Genomic DNA, 16,175 nt, shown 5'->3' with positions numbered 1-16,175 from the left:
CACTGGAGATTAAGTGATTTGCCCAGAATCGAAGGATGTTGAGCCAACGCCCAGGCTTGAGCCTTGGTCCCCTGATCCAGTGTTGGCACCTCTGCCTTTTAGGCCACATCCAAATGTATCCATTTATGCGTAAAAGTCATACCCAAGTGGTATGGTTGTGTATAATCATGTGTAGTGAGCAAATTTACCGTTGGAATATCTTTGTGAAGTAACAAAACACCAGCAACAAATACTGGAAGGTTCACCCCGAGTGTTGTTTGGAGTTACCTGCAAAGGTTTCTTTTAAACCTGGACTTGAGGACATTGGTCAGCGCCGTTGCACTGGTGCGCAAATTGGACTAATCATTTAAAATATAACTTCCATACAATACAGGCCTTTCGCGACTCACCAAAAACCGTCACTAGCCCACCAGTGGGTCCTGATCCACAGTTTGGGAAATGCATGTATAACCTCTTCTTGGGTACACTATCAATAAGTGATCCATGAGAAAAAAAATCCCCCATCATTGCAGTATTCTAGACATGAATAAATCACAGCCTTTGTAGCCATCTTTCTAAATTCTGGAGGAAGCAGGGGGCAACTAAATACTTTTATCGCCAATTATACATGCAGTTATTAGGATTCTGATGCCTTAGCATATAGCAGCTCCTGGTTCAAGTTGTTCATTCTCTCGAAGTTTTCACAATGCTCCCACATTATGCTCGCTTTGTATTGGTTTTAGCCCCACCATGTTCAAGTGATGGGGAGTTATCTTTGAAGGCCGCTTTTAGCAGCAGATGTTCCCAGTAACATCTGGTGAGCTTTCTGCAATGGCCGTAATGGGAAACTATACTGTGGCTTGTCCCAGATTGACTGTAATAACTGAGCTGCAAAACGAATGCTCCAGTTAATCACAAACAAAAAACATCTTAGCTAAAAGGAGATGAGGAATGCTGGCCCAAAAACGTGAGAAAGTAACATGGGTTGCAGAACAGAAAAAAATGAGACGTATTGTGCACCTTAAATCCCTTATCACACCCACCAGTCTGGTGCATTCTCAAATTTACCTCTGCAAACAGGAGAATCTCCTTAATGGGACTTTGTATCAACAGTAGTATCCTACACAGTTTTGCACCTACATTCCTGCAAATATGGCATAGGTCGTACCAGGCTCTCGTTCCAGGTGGAAGTCCCAAACTTTAGCACACTCGCTGTTGCTTGTTCAAACTGAAAAAACTCTGGGACTCTTTTCTGGCCTTAATCAGTAACTTTCCTGGCGTTTTGCTGTCTGCAAGGCCATAAGGACCTTACAGTCCCTGCAACTACCAACATTGCGAGTAGCCTGTTTCTTAGTAAATGAATAAATACAAAATCAAAATCAAAGCACAGTTCCCAGATTCAGCTAAGGATTGATTTTGATATGCTGCCAGGTGCACCCTAAACTGTGATTGTTTTCCAAATGCAATCAATTATACTTAAATAAGCCTCCTCCTTAATCTTACTCCGCTTAAAGACGTCCCTTCTGAAATCTGCCACAGATGTAAATCAAGGTTTTCAACTATCTGTCTTAGTGAAACTGCCAGCAGAAGCAGAACACTCTTCAAGTAAATAAGCACTGCATCAACTCCCCTCCTGATTCACGCTAAACGGTCAGATTGAATGCCAACAAAGTATTTTTCAGTGAAAAAAGAAAGAAGCTCTAATAGCACATCAACAACACTAAGCCATCTCCTCTTAGACCTATGTCATCTTGCAGCATCCTGCAATGGCCATACTTCAAAGTTCTATATCTTCTGGGACTTACCGACATGTTTCAGTCCTTAAAAGATGATTCATATAATAGTGTCTTCCCGCCTCCTTCATGAAAGCACTCTCTTTAGAAGAACTATCACTCCTCCTACTCACATTTGTCAGTGCCTTCCTCACTTATGTAATTTTCCCAGATACTGTCAAGACAGGGCAGATTCTCCCACTCCTGAACATATGCACACTAGACCCCGATGACTTCACTAATTACTCCCTCTTTATCAACAAGCTCATTGAAAAAGCAATGTCTGCTCAACTCCAACATCACATCATCAGTACCAACCATTTTCCTGCATGAGTACCAATCTGGCTTCAGGTGCAGCAGCATAGACACTGCTACCATACTATTTGTAGACCACACGCCCTCCTGACCACAGGTAAAGATGACCACTGCCTCCTAAATATGGCTGCATGACTCGGTCACCCTCAACAAAGTCTACTGTCTCAGCTTCATCCACACCCTAAAGTTTCAATTAAGGTTCTCAGGTAGCATCCTTCATTAGTTCTTCTCCTACTTATCCAGCTGACACTAGTTTTTTTAAATGAGACCCTCCAGGTCCTAAAAGCTCCTATGACCTCCAGAGTCTCCCAGCTTGTCTCTGCCATGGAGCCTGTCGAACTCTACTTATTGATAAAGGCATTAAAATTCACCAATCTGTTGCCCATTCACAACTATACTTGAAAGTTTCCACCATTCCTGGCATCCTGTGCCTCAAACATTCGCTGCACCTCGCCCTGCCTCGGATGCTCTGTACTTACCTGAAGTTCATCTCCTCCAGATTGAATTTCTGTTGTATGCCAAGAACAAAGAGAAACAAGTATCCCCAAACTGGTTGTCTGACATGAACTCAGACTGAGTCAAACTCCAACTTGCACCCAGCGCAAGGCCAATTGGATTTTCTCTGGATACCAACCTCATCTTCAAGGAACACATACTCCAGAAAACAAAAACAACCTGATGACCAGCTCTCTCCACTAAAGAATGAGACAATTTTTTTGTAGAAAGCAATTTCAGAACTGCTATTCAATCAAATGTACTCTTGTACCTGGATGAGGGCACACTCCACGCTTATTCCAACATGCCACCACACGTCTCATTCAGAGCACTTTTCCGAATTTCTCAGATATAGACTGTAGGACATTGGGTTACTTGTTAGAGGGAGTGAAACCCCACACAAGCAGCAACCACAATTCTTGTCTGGATGAAACACGCACAACCCCAAATTAACCTGTGATTAACACTCTGGTAGCTTGACATAAAAGCAGTCCGTCTTAACTTGGAGGCAATGTGTAAAGTATTCATTTGTGGAGTATGCACTTCAAACAGTAAGAAAGGGAAAACGCAACACAATAAAAATTCCACACCAATTTAGAAAAATGTAATAAATTAAAGTGCAGAATTCTGAAGATTTAAGTGAAAACTGTGCTTAGAAGCACAAAGTGACAACTGTAGTTATTTTGTCACGCCGGACCTGGACAAAGTCACAAGTTCAGGCCGACCACGATGGCGCGCAAGTCAGATACAGGGGCCAAGTTAGGCCAGCTGAACAAAGTACTTTACATCCTGGTTGCAGAGTGTTTAGAGATCCTACCTCGAGGATGCGTCGCACAGCGGCCGTTCCCAATACGCTCAATGTGAGGTCCTGTGATGCTTCGCACTGTGGTGGTTCTGATGATGCTGTCGATAGAGCTTGTGATTCGAGGTTGTCGTCGAGGATGCCGTCAACGAAGGCTTGCAATGTGAAGTCCTGTGATGGGGCAGTTTTGAGGAGCACCAATGCAAGGTCATGTGTCAGGGAAGTGTTGCGCAGTTGTGGTTCCGATGCTGAGATATGTCCTGCTGCGTTGGTTTGCCCAAGAGACCACAGCTGAGCTGGCAGAGCACCTTCAAATCCATTTCCAAGGGCCTATAACGGGGATGGCACCACAATGGGGGTCAAGACTCACTGTAGGCAGAGTCCCAGTGCTGGGTGCTAGGTAGTTGGAGCCTTTTCTGCCCCGGAATCTCTGATCAGGAGTCCAGCAAACTAGCCTTTCCAGTCACTCAGATGGTCCTATGTTCAAACCTTCTCCAGATGGTCCAGTCCTTCGCACTCAGGCACCAGGGCAACAGAGTAGCAGTTCTACTCTTTAGTCTTCCACGGGTCCAGATGTGTATTAAGGAGCTGGGTCAAATGGTCTACTATTTATACCTGGTGCCAGTTTTGAAGTAGGAGAAGGTTCTGGAGGTTTCCACCCACGTAGGTGTTTGAAATTTTCTGTCTCCCTGCCCTGTCCCCAGCTTTTCTAGGGGCGCTAAAGACTATTGTGAAACTCTTTGCGAGTGTGCTGAGGCAGAGATTTTGTGATGTGCAAGTGTGATAGGTAACAGCTCCTCTACCGATCAACTCCGAGATGGCCCGTCCTGCCAATACTATTCCCCCTTTTGTCTTACTGTCTGGAAGCAATACACAAAGTCCAACTGCACCTAGTCGTGTGACCCAGTATACACTGCGCTCACAAAATGTTATGTCTATTTGTATTGCGCACTAATCGCTCATGAGGGTTTACGGTAGTTTGAGCAGCTGCATAGGTGAGTGTCCTCTTGAGAGTAATTCGAAGAGCCAGGTCTTCCGCTCCTTGTGAAACTCAAGAAGGGAGGAGGAGGCTCTGATGTGTTGTGCAAGACTGATCATGTTTTTGATGTTATGTCTGAGAACTAACGACCTCCGGGTCTGCTCTTGTGAATGTGGGGGACATGTGCGCATGAGGCTGAGCGTACGTGTCTGTTAGGCTGATGAGTGTATGCGGTTGCTGAGCTATGGTGGATGGACGAGTGTTGTGTAAGCCTTTGTATGTTTGCGTGAGGAGTTTTAATCAGCTGTGTTTGCAAATGGGGAGCCGATGCAGGTCTCTGAGATGGGGCGAGATGTTGGTTTGGCGCGGGAATTATACTATGGGTTTGCAGCAGCGTTCTGGAGTCCTTCTAGGAGTCGCTTAGAGATCGAGGTGTAAAGTTTGCTTTGATTAGTGGATCAACCACGCATTGCCAGCTGGCTCCTAGAGACAGCACAAGTATTCTCACATGGTTCGATGATGAGTGCCGTAAATTAAAAACTACGTTTCTTGTTGCTGAGGAAAGAAGATGAGCAACTGATGAATGTATCTGCACAGTAAAACCTGGTCTAAACTCACGGGGGCAGTTCAAGAGAATAATACTGGATTGTTTTGGAACCTGATCAGATGAGGCTGTGAAAGCGCCCCTAGAAATCTCGAGTTTAGCATCATGGCCCAGGCTTGGATCAACAATTTCACCATCCAACAAGGTGCAGCCAGCTGAACGAAGAGAGGACTCTCTCTCTGAATGTTGCTAATAAGTTAATACTGAGTAACATTACATTTCCACTTTTGGCAGTATCTGGTATCACAACTCCAGAATTTGTGGAAAGAGAAGTTTAAGCCACTATTTTGATCCAAAATGTATTAAAGCGCCCAGTCCTGATCAAATTTATTCCGACATCTATTGCAACAATTTACCTATTTGCGTCCCACTTCTAATGGCTGCATATAATGCAATCTGGTAATTCGGGGAAGTCCCTCCTTCTTGAACAGCATCAGTTATTGTCCCTCTGCACAAAAAGGTAACCAGACTGCACCAGGAAACTATCATCCAATCTCACTCCTGGACAGTGTAGGAAAATTGATGCTAAATTACTTCTGACTTGGCTAAAGGCCTGGGCTGAGGAACATAAAATGTGATCTCCATTTCAAGCTGGTTTCTGCAAGTCACAAGACACTATTAATCAAGTGATCATATTGTTTTTAAAAAGTATACTTCAGGCATGTGGAATACAGTCTGCCCTTTTTTTGTTTTATTTTTTTATAACATCTATCAATCTCAATCGTTTTTTTGCTCACCATGCCATTCCAGTTTGGACCCAGCCATATTCAAAACAGTCTTGACCCTGCGCCCAAGGGGAACAGTCCAGCCAGAACTGCCAGGCCAGGTCCTCCTGATGTCAGGGTTGCATATGGCTGGGTCCAAACTGGAATGGCATGGTGAGCAAAAAAGGATGGATTTTGGCCCAGATCTCTGTACTAGGGTGAATGTATGATATTGTTCTGCATTCTGCCCATCAATTGTTCTTTTTGCATTTGTCACCCTGAGTCTGACGGGTATGCCCAGACGTGGGTCCCGTGCTCTCCATGCCACTGGAGTAAAGCTATCCTGGCTGATGAGGGGTGCACTTGCTGATTACATCAGCAGGTGAACTGTCCATTGCTTTTAGGTGGGCACCCCATGCGTGCTGGGCAAGCAGCGATCTCTGCAGCAGGGACCTTATCCTTTGAAGATAAGCAGTAGAACAAACAGATTCCTACCAAGTGGGTGGATAGAGCAGAATTATTGCCACGTGTCTGGATTGCCAACTGAAAATGCCAGGGTTGTTTCCTCTCTGGCCCGAAGGCCCCCACCCCGCGCTACTGTGCAGAGGCGTATCCTCTGGACCTCTCCTGACTTGAGTGTGTGTGCAAGGCACTCTGCCAGGGGAAGGGGCAGGATTCTTTACTCAGAAGCCCTGCAAATCTCAACCAAAAGCACACCCAGTCCTCACACCTCTGCATGGAGAACCTCTGGAACATGTGGAGAGTCCCAAATTACACACAAGCCAGCATTCTCCAAAGAGACTCTATACAAATGTTTATTAGTAGACTAGGAGGAAGTTTGGGTTGCAGGAACTCAGTGACATCCTAGAATCCTGTGATAAAAAACACAGAACAAGAGGGCACACTCAGTTCATGGCATTTTTATTTTGTTATGTTATGTCTACTTGTACAGTGCACCAGTCACCTGTGAGGGTATCCAAATGGTTGGGACAAGAAAATGCTCACTTTCTAAATGTAACATTTTCAGATTTGTGACTTAAAATTCAATGTCACCATTGAAGAGGGATTAAAATTACATTATTTAAACACCAAACTCAGCATTCCTACCTGCTCCCAATTGAAAGTGATCTCTTATTAATTGTAATAAGGTAACCCAATGTTATCCTATGGGAGAGGTAGGCCTTACAGTAGTGAAAAACAAATGTAAGAGTTTTTTACTACCGGGACATGTAAAACTTAAAAGTACATGTCCAACTTTTTAAATATACTACACCCTGCCCTACTGACTGTTTAGGGCTTCCTTTAGGGGTGACTTATCTGTATTAAAAGAAAGGTTTAATCATGCCAAAACGTCCACTTTGGGAGATTGAAAGTCCGTTAAAAACTGCATACACAAGCTGCAATAGCAGGCCTGAGATGTGTTGGACAGAATACTTAAGTGGGTATCACAATTATTTCTGCAGGCCCTCTGGTAGCATTTAATTTACAGGCTCTGGGTACATGTAGTACTACTTTACTAGGGTGTTCTAACTGAATAAATGTGCCAATTGGATGTAAGCCAATGTTACCACGTTTTAGGGAGTGAGCACACGCATTTTAGCACTGGTTAGCAGTGGTAAAGTGCAGAGTCTTGAGGCCAACAAAATTGAGATCAGCAAAAAGGGAGAAGTAAGGCAACATGTTTGGGAGAAGACCACAGTAAGGCTGACAGGACTAAAACTAACATTCTGCTCACATATTGGTCACACCAAGGACATTCTTTCTACAGACATGGGTATAGAAAAAACGCATGTCAGTGTATCAAGCCCCTTCAGTTCTTGACCATATACAAGACTGAAGGAAGGGTTACAACAGTGTTTTTGGTCTTTTAGGTTTGATCAAGGAGAGTGTACTGCATTCCTACACCACCTCATTTCCCCCTCTTAGTATCACAGTAAGATGGAACCATAGAGATAACCATGTGACCAGAGGACATGGTGCTTCTCTGAGGGGAGGTGCAGGTAAAGGGCACTCTCCAGATTATTTGGTACTAGAGGGCATGGTTTAAATCACTTTCACATTACTGGTAGTCTTGGAAAGCATGGTGGCAGATAAGGTTTTTTTATGCAGACCCAAAAATGCACTGCCTATTGTGGTGATCCAATGGATGGGTGTAGATGAGGACCTGGCGAAGATCAGGGGGAGCTTAGAGGACATGGGACGGATCACAACATCATAGACGCCCCATACGTTGCTGCAGAGCTTGGTCAGGTGGTTAGGGGGCATGCGTTAGCGTAGATGGCCATGGGTATACTAGATGGTAAAGTTCATGTTGGGGGGTACTATAAGAACCTCCTGCAAGTCAGTTGGTAAAGGGGAATCGTACAGGTGTTCAGGGAACTCCGAGAGGAAGGTACACTTGGTGCAGTGCTGATAGATAACATTTACAGAGCGATGTCCAGATTTGAGGCAATGATAAAAGTACATTGGGCCTGGTGCAGATCAGGGGTGCACAGAGTGCAGATAGGAGGGCATTGTGCTGATTGGACAAAGATAATAGGGCATGGTACTGCCTTGTGGGAACCGTGCAAGTAAAATAGTGCAGAGAAGAGACTCAATGCAGGTCTGAGGTCTCTGTACGACTCTAGAGCAGGGTGCTCGTAAAGGACTCACGAGGTGGTGCACGGTCACAGTTCTGGTGATGGGGTATTCTGCAGTTCGAGGGGTTTAAGTAGTAGAACAGGTTGCATATTAGGTGGTGATAGAAGGCCAGGAGTAGGTAAGCGGGCATGGCATCAATGTGGCTGTGTCTAGCGGGCAGACTGAGGAGCTAAAAAAAACTATCGCTGTCGCTGTCTTTAGTCCACTGCTTGTAGTAACTGTTTTTTCTCCTGTTCTAAAGTGTCGACTGTGCTGAATTTTTTTCTCTTTTTTCAGAAAAGAGACGAAAGGAGGCGATTGCTGCTGCGACATGTTTGACAGAAGCACTGGTGGATCACCTAAATGTGGGGTAAGCAGCAGACAGCACCCCCTCTCTCTAAATGGGGGGGTAGACAGGTTTGTGCCTAGAAGACTTGTTTCTCTCTGGACATAGGCGGATAGGTTTTTCTACACACAGATATCGAAGGTTATGGAGTCAAACTGTGCTGTACATGTACTCTGATCTGCATTGAACATCACAGCTCCCTTAAACGAGGACCGTCCCAGCTCTGTTTTTGGGAACCCAGAACCTCAACAGTTAATTGTGCACTCAGCACTCCTCAGAACAGCACAGTGTTGCCAGGCTTAGGCAGCCACCCTTTTCTCGGAAAACAAAGGCACATCAATGCCGAGTGATCTAAACAGTGATATGGGTGCTCTCTAAGCTACACTGTAGCCTAACTAGATGGAGGCCACGACAGACCTTGTCTGTATAGACCAAGCCACGCCATCAAGTGTGTCGCTAGTAACTTAAACAGTGAACTCCACACTGTATGCCTTCTGCATAAACCTTTTACGTGTAAGGAGAGTGATGCCGTTCTTCTGTCTCACCCAAAATTCTTCAAAATAAAGAAGTCGAAATATTCCAATCTTGAAATGCATTTGGCACTAGGTGAAAAGTTGGAATAGTATTGTGAGAAACATTCTACATCCTCCATAATGTCTTGACTGCAACAGCCAAAACCTCGATATGGCTGCCCTGGGGGACAGACCTCCAGATCACCCTGTTTCACCGCACCACTAACTTTGCTTGCCATGCTCAGGACAGAGAGATTCTATAGAAAATCATATACCGCTGGCACCTCACCCCCACTGCCTACAAATGATCAATCCCACCCACTCCAAGGTGTACTGGCTTGGATGTGGGGGCACCGGAACCCTTATACACGTGTTAGTACATGCCCTTATATGCAATCTTTTCAGCATTCTCCCAGATTCACGGCTGTGATCTACAAACTTCCTGATCTTGCTATCCTGGGCACACTTGCTGGGGACCTCGACGCACTCCACTCCACAGCGAATAAGTGCCTCTTCCACCTGTTTCTTGCCGCCAAACACAACATTCTTTCGCTATGGGTGAAACCTATGACCCAGTCTATGAACTAACTCTGGCTTCAGAAAGTGTGGCAACTGCTGGGGCACAAAAAGATCGAATACGATTTAGTAGATAAAACTCAGCTGTTTCACAAATTGTAGGACCCAGTGCTTACCTGCTTCAACTCTGACTTCGAGGCCGGGCTTGGCATATGCCCGCAGAAACTTCGCGCAATAAACAGACCACGCAGTGTCAGCGTAAAAGGCCATTTTATTAGACCAGAACTGCGTAATCTGTACATAACAGTAACATAAACATAATAACAACAACAAACCCCCACTCCCACTCTCCTCTCATTTGTTTCACTCGTTCCGCTCCATCCCCAAGCCCTAGAAGCTCCAACCGTGCTTTATTCTTGCCCCTCAATCACTTGTCATCCAGCCCATTCCTTGCGTCCTGCCATTCACGCTTCTATCCGCCCTACGAACTCCCCCCCCCCCCCCCCCACCCCACATAGCCTCATTCCACAACTTGCTCACCACATCTCTCATCTCCATCATGTAATACGCATTGCCCAGCTGGGACAAGTGCACCCCGTCGTCCCTGAAAACTAAAGGCTCCTCCAGTCTTATCCCGCCATGTGCAATAACCTTAATGTCTTTGTCACCACAGTAGAGTCTCATTGCCCTATTGAGCTTCCTTCGTGCTTTCTCGATGGCCCCATGCTTCATAGCCCCTCTCCACACTTTTCTGGGGACCAACTCAGTCCAGGCAATGCAGGTCCCTGCAAGCCTCGCTTTCAAAACCTACAGGTCACGTTGCATGAGTTGTAAAAGTGCCAATCCGGACAGTTGCACCAGGTCATTCTCCCCCAGATGAATGATCAACAAATCAGGACATCCCCTCTGTGGGATCATCTTCGCGAGCCAGGGCAGTAGTGCCCCCCCATCGCATGCCACTTTTGCCCCACCATTGTACCTCGTGCAAGTGTCCTTTCAGTCCCAGGTTACGGCCGTAAACCTGCTGCTCCGCATATTTGGATGCCCAATGCACGAAGGAGTGCCCAACAATCCAAGTCACCGTCTTACCGCCCGGTCCACCCACGCAACCTACGAAGAAAAAGATGTTAGAACAGAAAAACAGTCTGAATCAACCAACATCCTGCCTGGGACCACCCTACTTCCTCACATACCTCTCACAGCGGCGCGACTTCCATCGCCCAAGTCTCCTAATCCTATCCCAGGACCAACCCAACCTGGCCGCCGCTGTCGCAGCCCCAATCCGGAAAGAGTGGGTCCCAAAACCAGCCTCATCCATGTCCAACCGCCTCAAAGCCTTGCGCAAAACAGCCAACAACTGGCCCGCCGTCACTCTTGCGCCAGATGCATGACAAAAAATCTCCCCACAACGCACACTCCCCGTCCCCAGTAAAGTCCGCCATTCCAACACCGGGCAAACCGCCCCGCCTGTCTCATTCAACCACACCCACTTGCCCCTGCCCAACTGATCAGTCTTGGAGCACCGCAGCCAAATACCCAAGCGCCCCCCATCCACTCGAATCTCCTCAAACAACCTGCCAGCCCCTCTCCTCGTACCCAAAAGCTCAGACACCCGAAATGCCCCGAAAAACATCCACACCATACACAAGCGAAAAAGACCCACCTCAACCAGGTCATAACAACATTCCGGCAACACCCCAACCAGCCGTACCAACAACTCAAACGTCACTGCCTCCCTCAGTCTACCCCCCCCCCCCCACTCCCTCGCTCCCTGCCCCAGCCCCGCAACATTCTGCTCAGTATCACATCCTTGGTCGGGTCAAAGCCCAGAAACAAAACACAGTAGAAAGATATCCCCGCCAATTTACCAGATATCGTAGCCACGGTCAAACCCCGATCCATGCAATCCAACACATAACCTCTCTGTCCTTGTTCCACAGCCGACTCCACACCCACAACGCCATTCATCGTCCAGCCCATGAAAGCACTAAATTCAGACCATGCCAAACGATAAGTCCTCCTCGTGGTCTCAGCCAGCGAACCCTCCACCAGTCCAATCATCCTCACTCCCCCAAGGCCCAGATGCCGGCCGGCAGCTCGGTCTTGCATGCATCCGCTCCCGGTGCCAAGTGTCGAAACCGCTGCCACTGTGAACGAGACAAAGCATCTGCAATGTCATTATTCGCCCCAGGGACATGCTTAGCCCGAAACACCACATTCAACCGTAGACACGCCAACATGAACCTCCGCAACAGCCGCAGCACTCTCAGGTTCCTTGCCCTCTGATGATTCACAAGCTCCACCACCGTCATATTGTCTACGTGGAAGAGCACAGACCGGTTTCGAAATTCCTCCCCCCACACCACCAGTGCCACCAGCAAAGGGAAGAATTCCAAGAAGGCAATGCTCCTGCCCTGTTTGATCCAGGAGGCCGGCCAGCTCTCCGCACACCACCTGCCGTCCCAGAAGACACCAAACCCTGCTGACCCAGCCGCGTCAGAGTAAATTTGGCACTGCCAGACCGCCCTCTCCTCGTCAAATTCCAAAGACACACCGTTGAAGTCCTGCAAGAAAGTAATCCACGTCCTCAAGTCCGTCCTCACTCCCATGGAAATCCTGACCCTGTGATGTGGAAGCACTGCCCCCGACACAGCCATGCCGAGCCGCCTGCAGAACGTCCGCCCTGCCCGCACTACCCTACACGCAAAGTTAAGGAAACCCAGAAGTTTCTGCACTGCCTGCAAAGGAATCCGCCGTTCCCCCACAGCCCACTCCAGACATGCCAGGATCTCCGTCACTTTGGCCTCAGGAAGGCACGTCAGCCACTGCACTGAATCCAGTTCGATCCCCTGGAAGGTGAGGCAACCGCTGGGACCAGCCGTCTTCTCGGGTGCCAGAGGCACCCCAAACTGAAAGGCCATAACCTGGAATCGCGACAGGGCCCTGCCGCAATCCCCGGTATCCGACATCCCCAGGAAGAGGAAATCATCCAAGTAGTGAGTGACTTCACGACACCCACTAACACGCACCATGACCCACTGCAGAAAAGTGCTGAACAGCTCGAACAGAGCGCAGGAGATGGCGCACCCCATGGGCAAAACCTTGTCCACGTAGATGGCCCCCCCAAACTGCATGCCCAAGAGTGGAAAATCCGCCGGGTGAATAGGCAGTAAACGGAAAGCAGACTTGATGTCACACTTCGCCATTTCCGCTCCCGTCCCACACACCCTCACCAGGCGGATCGCATCGTCCACCGACGCGTAAAGCACTCTAGAATCCTCCACTACAATAAAGTCGTTCACTGACTGGCCCTCCGGCCATGACAGATGGTGAATCATCCTGAACTCCCCTTCCTCCTTCTTCGGCACCACCCCCAATGGGGATATGATCAGGTCCTGCAACGGCCAGTCAGTAAACGGGCCAGCCACCCTTCCTTCCTCTACCTCCTTCTTCAACTTAGCAGACACTACACACGGCAATTCTTTGGCAGATCTCAAATTCTCGGCCCAACGTCGCTCCCTGGGACCCTGGTAGCCCACCCTAAAGCCCTCAGTGAAACCCCAGAAAAGCCGCGCCGCCGCCTCCTGATCCGGGTAGCACGAGAGCCACGGGGCCATCACCTCCACCCTAACCAGTGTAGGCGCCCTTCGGTCCAGGGTGGCCCCGCCCTCTGGCGTTCCTCCATTGCTCTGAGGGTGTGGTGAGCGTGAGGCACTGCGTAAGGGCATGCTTCCCGCCGCACTTCGAGCACTCGTGTTTGCATTTACAGGGATACCGGGAACAATACCCCTTATTGTAGCTCCAACAGGCCCCCGTGGAATAACCCCCTGGCTTGGACTGCTGCCCTGAGACAATGGTGCTGGGCACTGTTCCACCCCCCGCCCCGCCTTGGGCGGGACGCGGCGGAAAAGACCGATACACAACCGGTAGGCCACTGGCCGTGTGTGTGGACGCAGTGGAGTGCGAAGACGCCATCCACTGAACCCAGAATTCCTGATCCACCTCCCCCCAACTCTTCTCGGGATTCGCGCTAACCCTAGCTCGAAACTCCTCATCATAGCTTAGCCAAGCAAAACCCCCGAACTGCATCTGGGCCTTGCGAATGATGTCCATGTATTTGAAAAGCGCGATCGCCCTGTCCAAATACTTCTGGCAATAAGCACTGGCATAGATCAAGAACGCCGACGTCCAGTTCTCCATTGTCAGCGGCACCCTAGGGCGCCTCGCCAGCTCCCACTCTTCTTCCTTAGACCCCTCCTTAGCCTGCACCTCCCTGTGTAGCAACTTAAAGACATCCACAAACTCATGTTTCCAGATCCGATCCTTGAGCTTCTCCGAGAGATGCGACCCCAAAGGCATCGCTAGCCCCATATATGGTAGCTTCTTAGGTACCTTCACTCCCTTCTCCTCCTTACCATCCCCTTTGTCCGTCTGCACCCCCAAGGTCACCGACTTACCATCCACCTTCTTACCATCCTCGGGTGGACCGCCCGATGGCTTCTCCGCCTCCCGCACCGAACCATCACCCACACCCACCGACCTGCAAGTCCTCTTCCGCCCCTCCCCTCCCCTCCCCGGGGAACGTCTTCCCAGGCCGCCCACCAGGCTCCCTCACCTGAGAGTGCCGTGGTCCGCTCCCGGGGCCGTCCTCTGGACTCCGTCACCTGGACCGCCGCCGTCCCGGCCTTGGTCTTCGTCGCCGCCTTGTCCTGCAATACACCAAGGTCGCCGTTGTCCACAGCCCCTCCTAAGCCTTCCAAGTCATCCCGCACCTCCCCGTCCTCCAGCTCATCACTCTCCGCACCATAATCCAACTCAAGCACCGGTTCCAGATCCACACACAAATTGTCAACCTCCTTCACCGCTCGCTTCACACCTTTCTGCACACCTCCCCGCCCACGCACGCCAGTCCCCACACGCGCTGCAGGAGCCTGAGCCCTCGGTGGAGGGACAGCCGCCACGGACTGCCCTACTGCTTCCGTCCTGCGTCTTGGAGCCGTCTTGCGCCCCGCCAGGCACCCCCGGGCTCTGCCGACAGCCGCCGGCTTGGATCCCCTCCCACCCCTCAGGTCACTCCAACCTGAGCGGGCCCCAGCACCATCGGGCCTCAAAGCCGTCCTAGCCGTCCCTACTCCTGCCATACTCCCCTTGGGGGGGGGGTAGTCCTGCACTGCCTTCCTGGCCCTGACCCTCCTTAACTCTTCCTCCAGCTCCGCTTCCCTTTCCTCCTCAGAGGTCGGGGTGGGAGGGCCCTCAACCTCATGGCCCCACACAGCACCCACCCTGGCTCTGGTCTCCTCGGCCCACCTGACCTCCTGAATCTGCTCCAGGATCCTCTCACCCCGGGCCCTATCCTCCCAGGAGGTGGCGCCCCAGATCTGGGGGGTGGGAGGGGGCGGGCAGTAGCCAAACAATTCAGCCCCCGGGGGGAAGAAACCCACCTGCGGAAAGCCAGGAACCCAACCAGGCCCCCCTCCCATGGGAACCAGGGTGGGAGGCCCACCCCGGCCCCCCAGGTCCCCCGCCGCTGCCTGCCTCGCTGGGGCAGGGGTGCCAGCCCCAGAGCTGGTAGACAGGTCGATGGGGGCCTCCTCTTCCAGCCCCCCTACTTCCCTCGTGTTGTCCCCAGTCAAGCCAGCCCCAGGGGCAGTAAGAGCTGACTGCCCGTCGAACTCTGGGGCCCCATTCCCACCCGGGGCTCCCTCTAGCTCCAGAGCAGGCCCAGAAAGGCTGTCTGCCTGCCCCCCCCCCCTGCACAGCGCCGGCCGGCACCTGCAAAGGCCCCTGGGGTGGAAGCACGGGGGGCGCGGCCCTCACAGCAGCCCCCGAAGCCCCAGGCAAAAACTCGATCGGAGGGTAGGCCCGCGGGGGCAGGCTCCTGCGTTTCCTGCCCCTCGCCGGGTCCCTGGGCGCTCCGCCCCCTCTCCGATCGCTACCATGGCCTGTAGCGTCAGGCTCGTCCTCCTGACAGGCCACCACTGCGGCCTTAACCCCGGCCGAGGCAGCGCGTGTGCCCCTGGTGGCCCCCACCCACGCCTGACCTAGAACCCCCGGCTGAAGCAGGTCCTCCCGCCCGGCCCTCGCTAGCAGTAACAAGGCCTCCTGGACCTCTTCAGACGACACCCCGACATCTTGCCAAATTCCACGCTACTGGCGGAATAAAGCTGAACCGGCTGCCGTGAAACAGCCCCCGACGCCGATCGGCCTGACCCAGAAACCTACAGACTACGCTAAACAAGTGAAAAAACAGCCCTAAACTAACCTCCCTTTTCAGCTCCCTCCCGATGGTGCCAGGCGCATGAAGAGGAAGTTTCCTTCCTCCCCTGCGCCTAAATACCCACCCCTAACTCCTCCCCTTTCCCTACCTGGCCAATCAATGGGCGAATGACCCTGGGGGAAGACTAGTCTGCGACTCCGCTTCCCCCGGGGCCCGGCATTGTGCACTGGGTTTACTCGGCCCAACGCTAACCCCCCACTTTGGTACACTTTCCATTGCTATCTCTGGCGTGTGATCCATGAAGATTTCTTATGA

General features: G+C 50.5%; 1 protein-coding gene across 2 annotated transcripts in view; it reads left to right on the top strand.

Moving 5' to 3' along the window:
- BLOC1S1 (biogenesis of lysosomal organelles complex 1 subunit 1) overlaps positions 1-16,175 on the top strand; it is a 138,550-nt gene that overhangs the window by 21,606 nt on the left and 100,769 nt on the right. For both annotated transcript variants that reach the window (XM_086959127.1, XM_086959126.1), the window contains exon 2: positions 8,567-8,639. In XM_086959127.1, coding sequence (XP_086815253.1) covers positions 8,567-8,639 — 73 coding nt within the window. The remainder of the gene's footprint in view (positions 1-8,566; positions 8,640-16,175) is intronic.

This window comes from Lissotriton vulgaris, chromosome 1_1, assembly GCF_964263255.1.
Source record: "Lissotriton vulgaris chromosome 1_1, aLisVul1.2, whole genome shotgun sequence".
Lineage (NCBI taxonomy): Eukaryota > Metazoa > Chordata > Amphibia > Caudata > Salamandridae > Lissotriton > Lissotriton vulgaris.
This window is presented reverse-complemented; position numbering and strand designations above follow the sequence as displayed.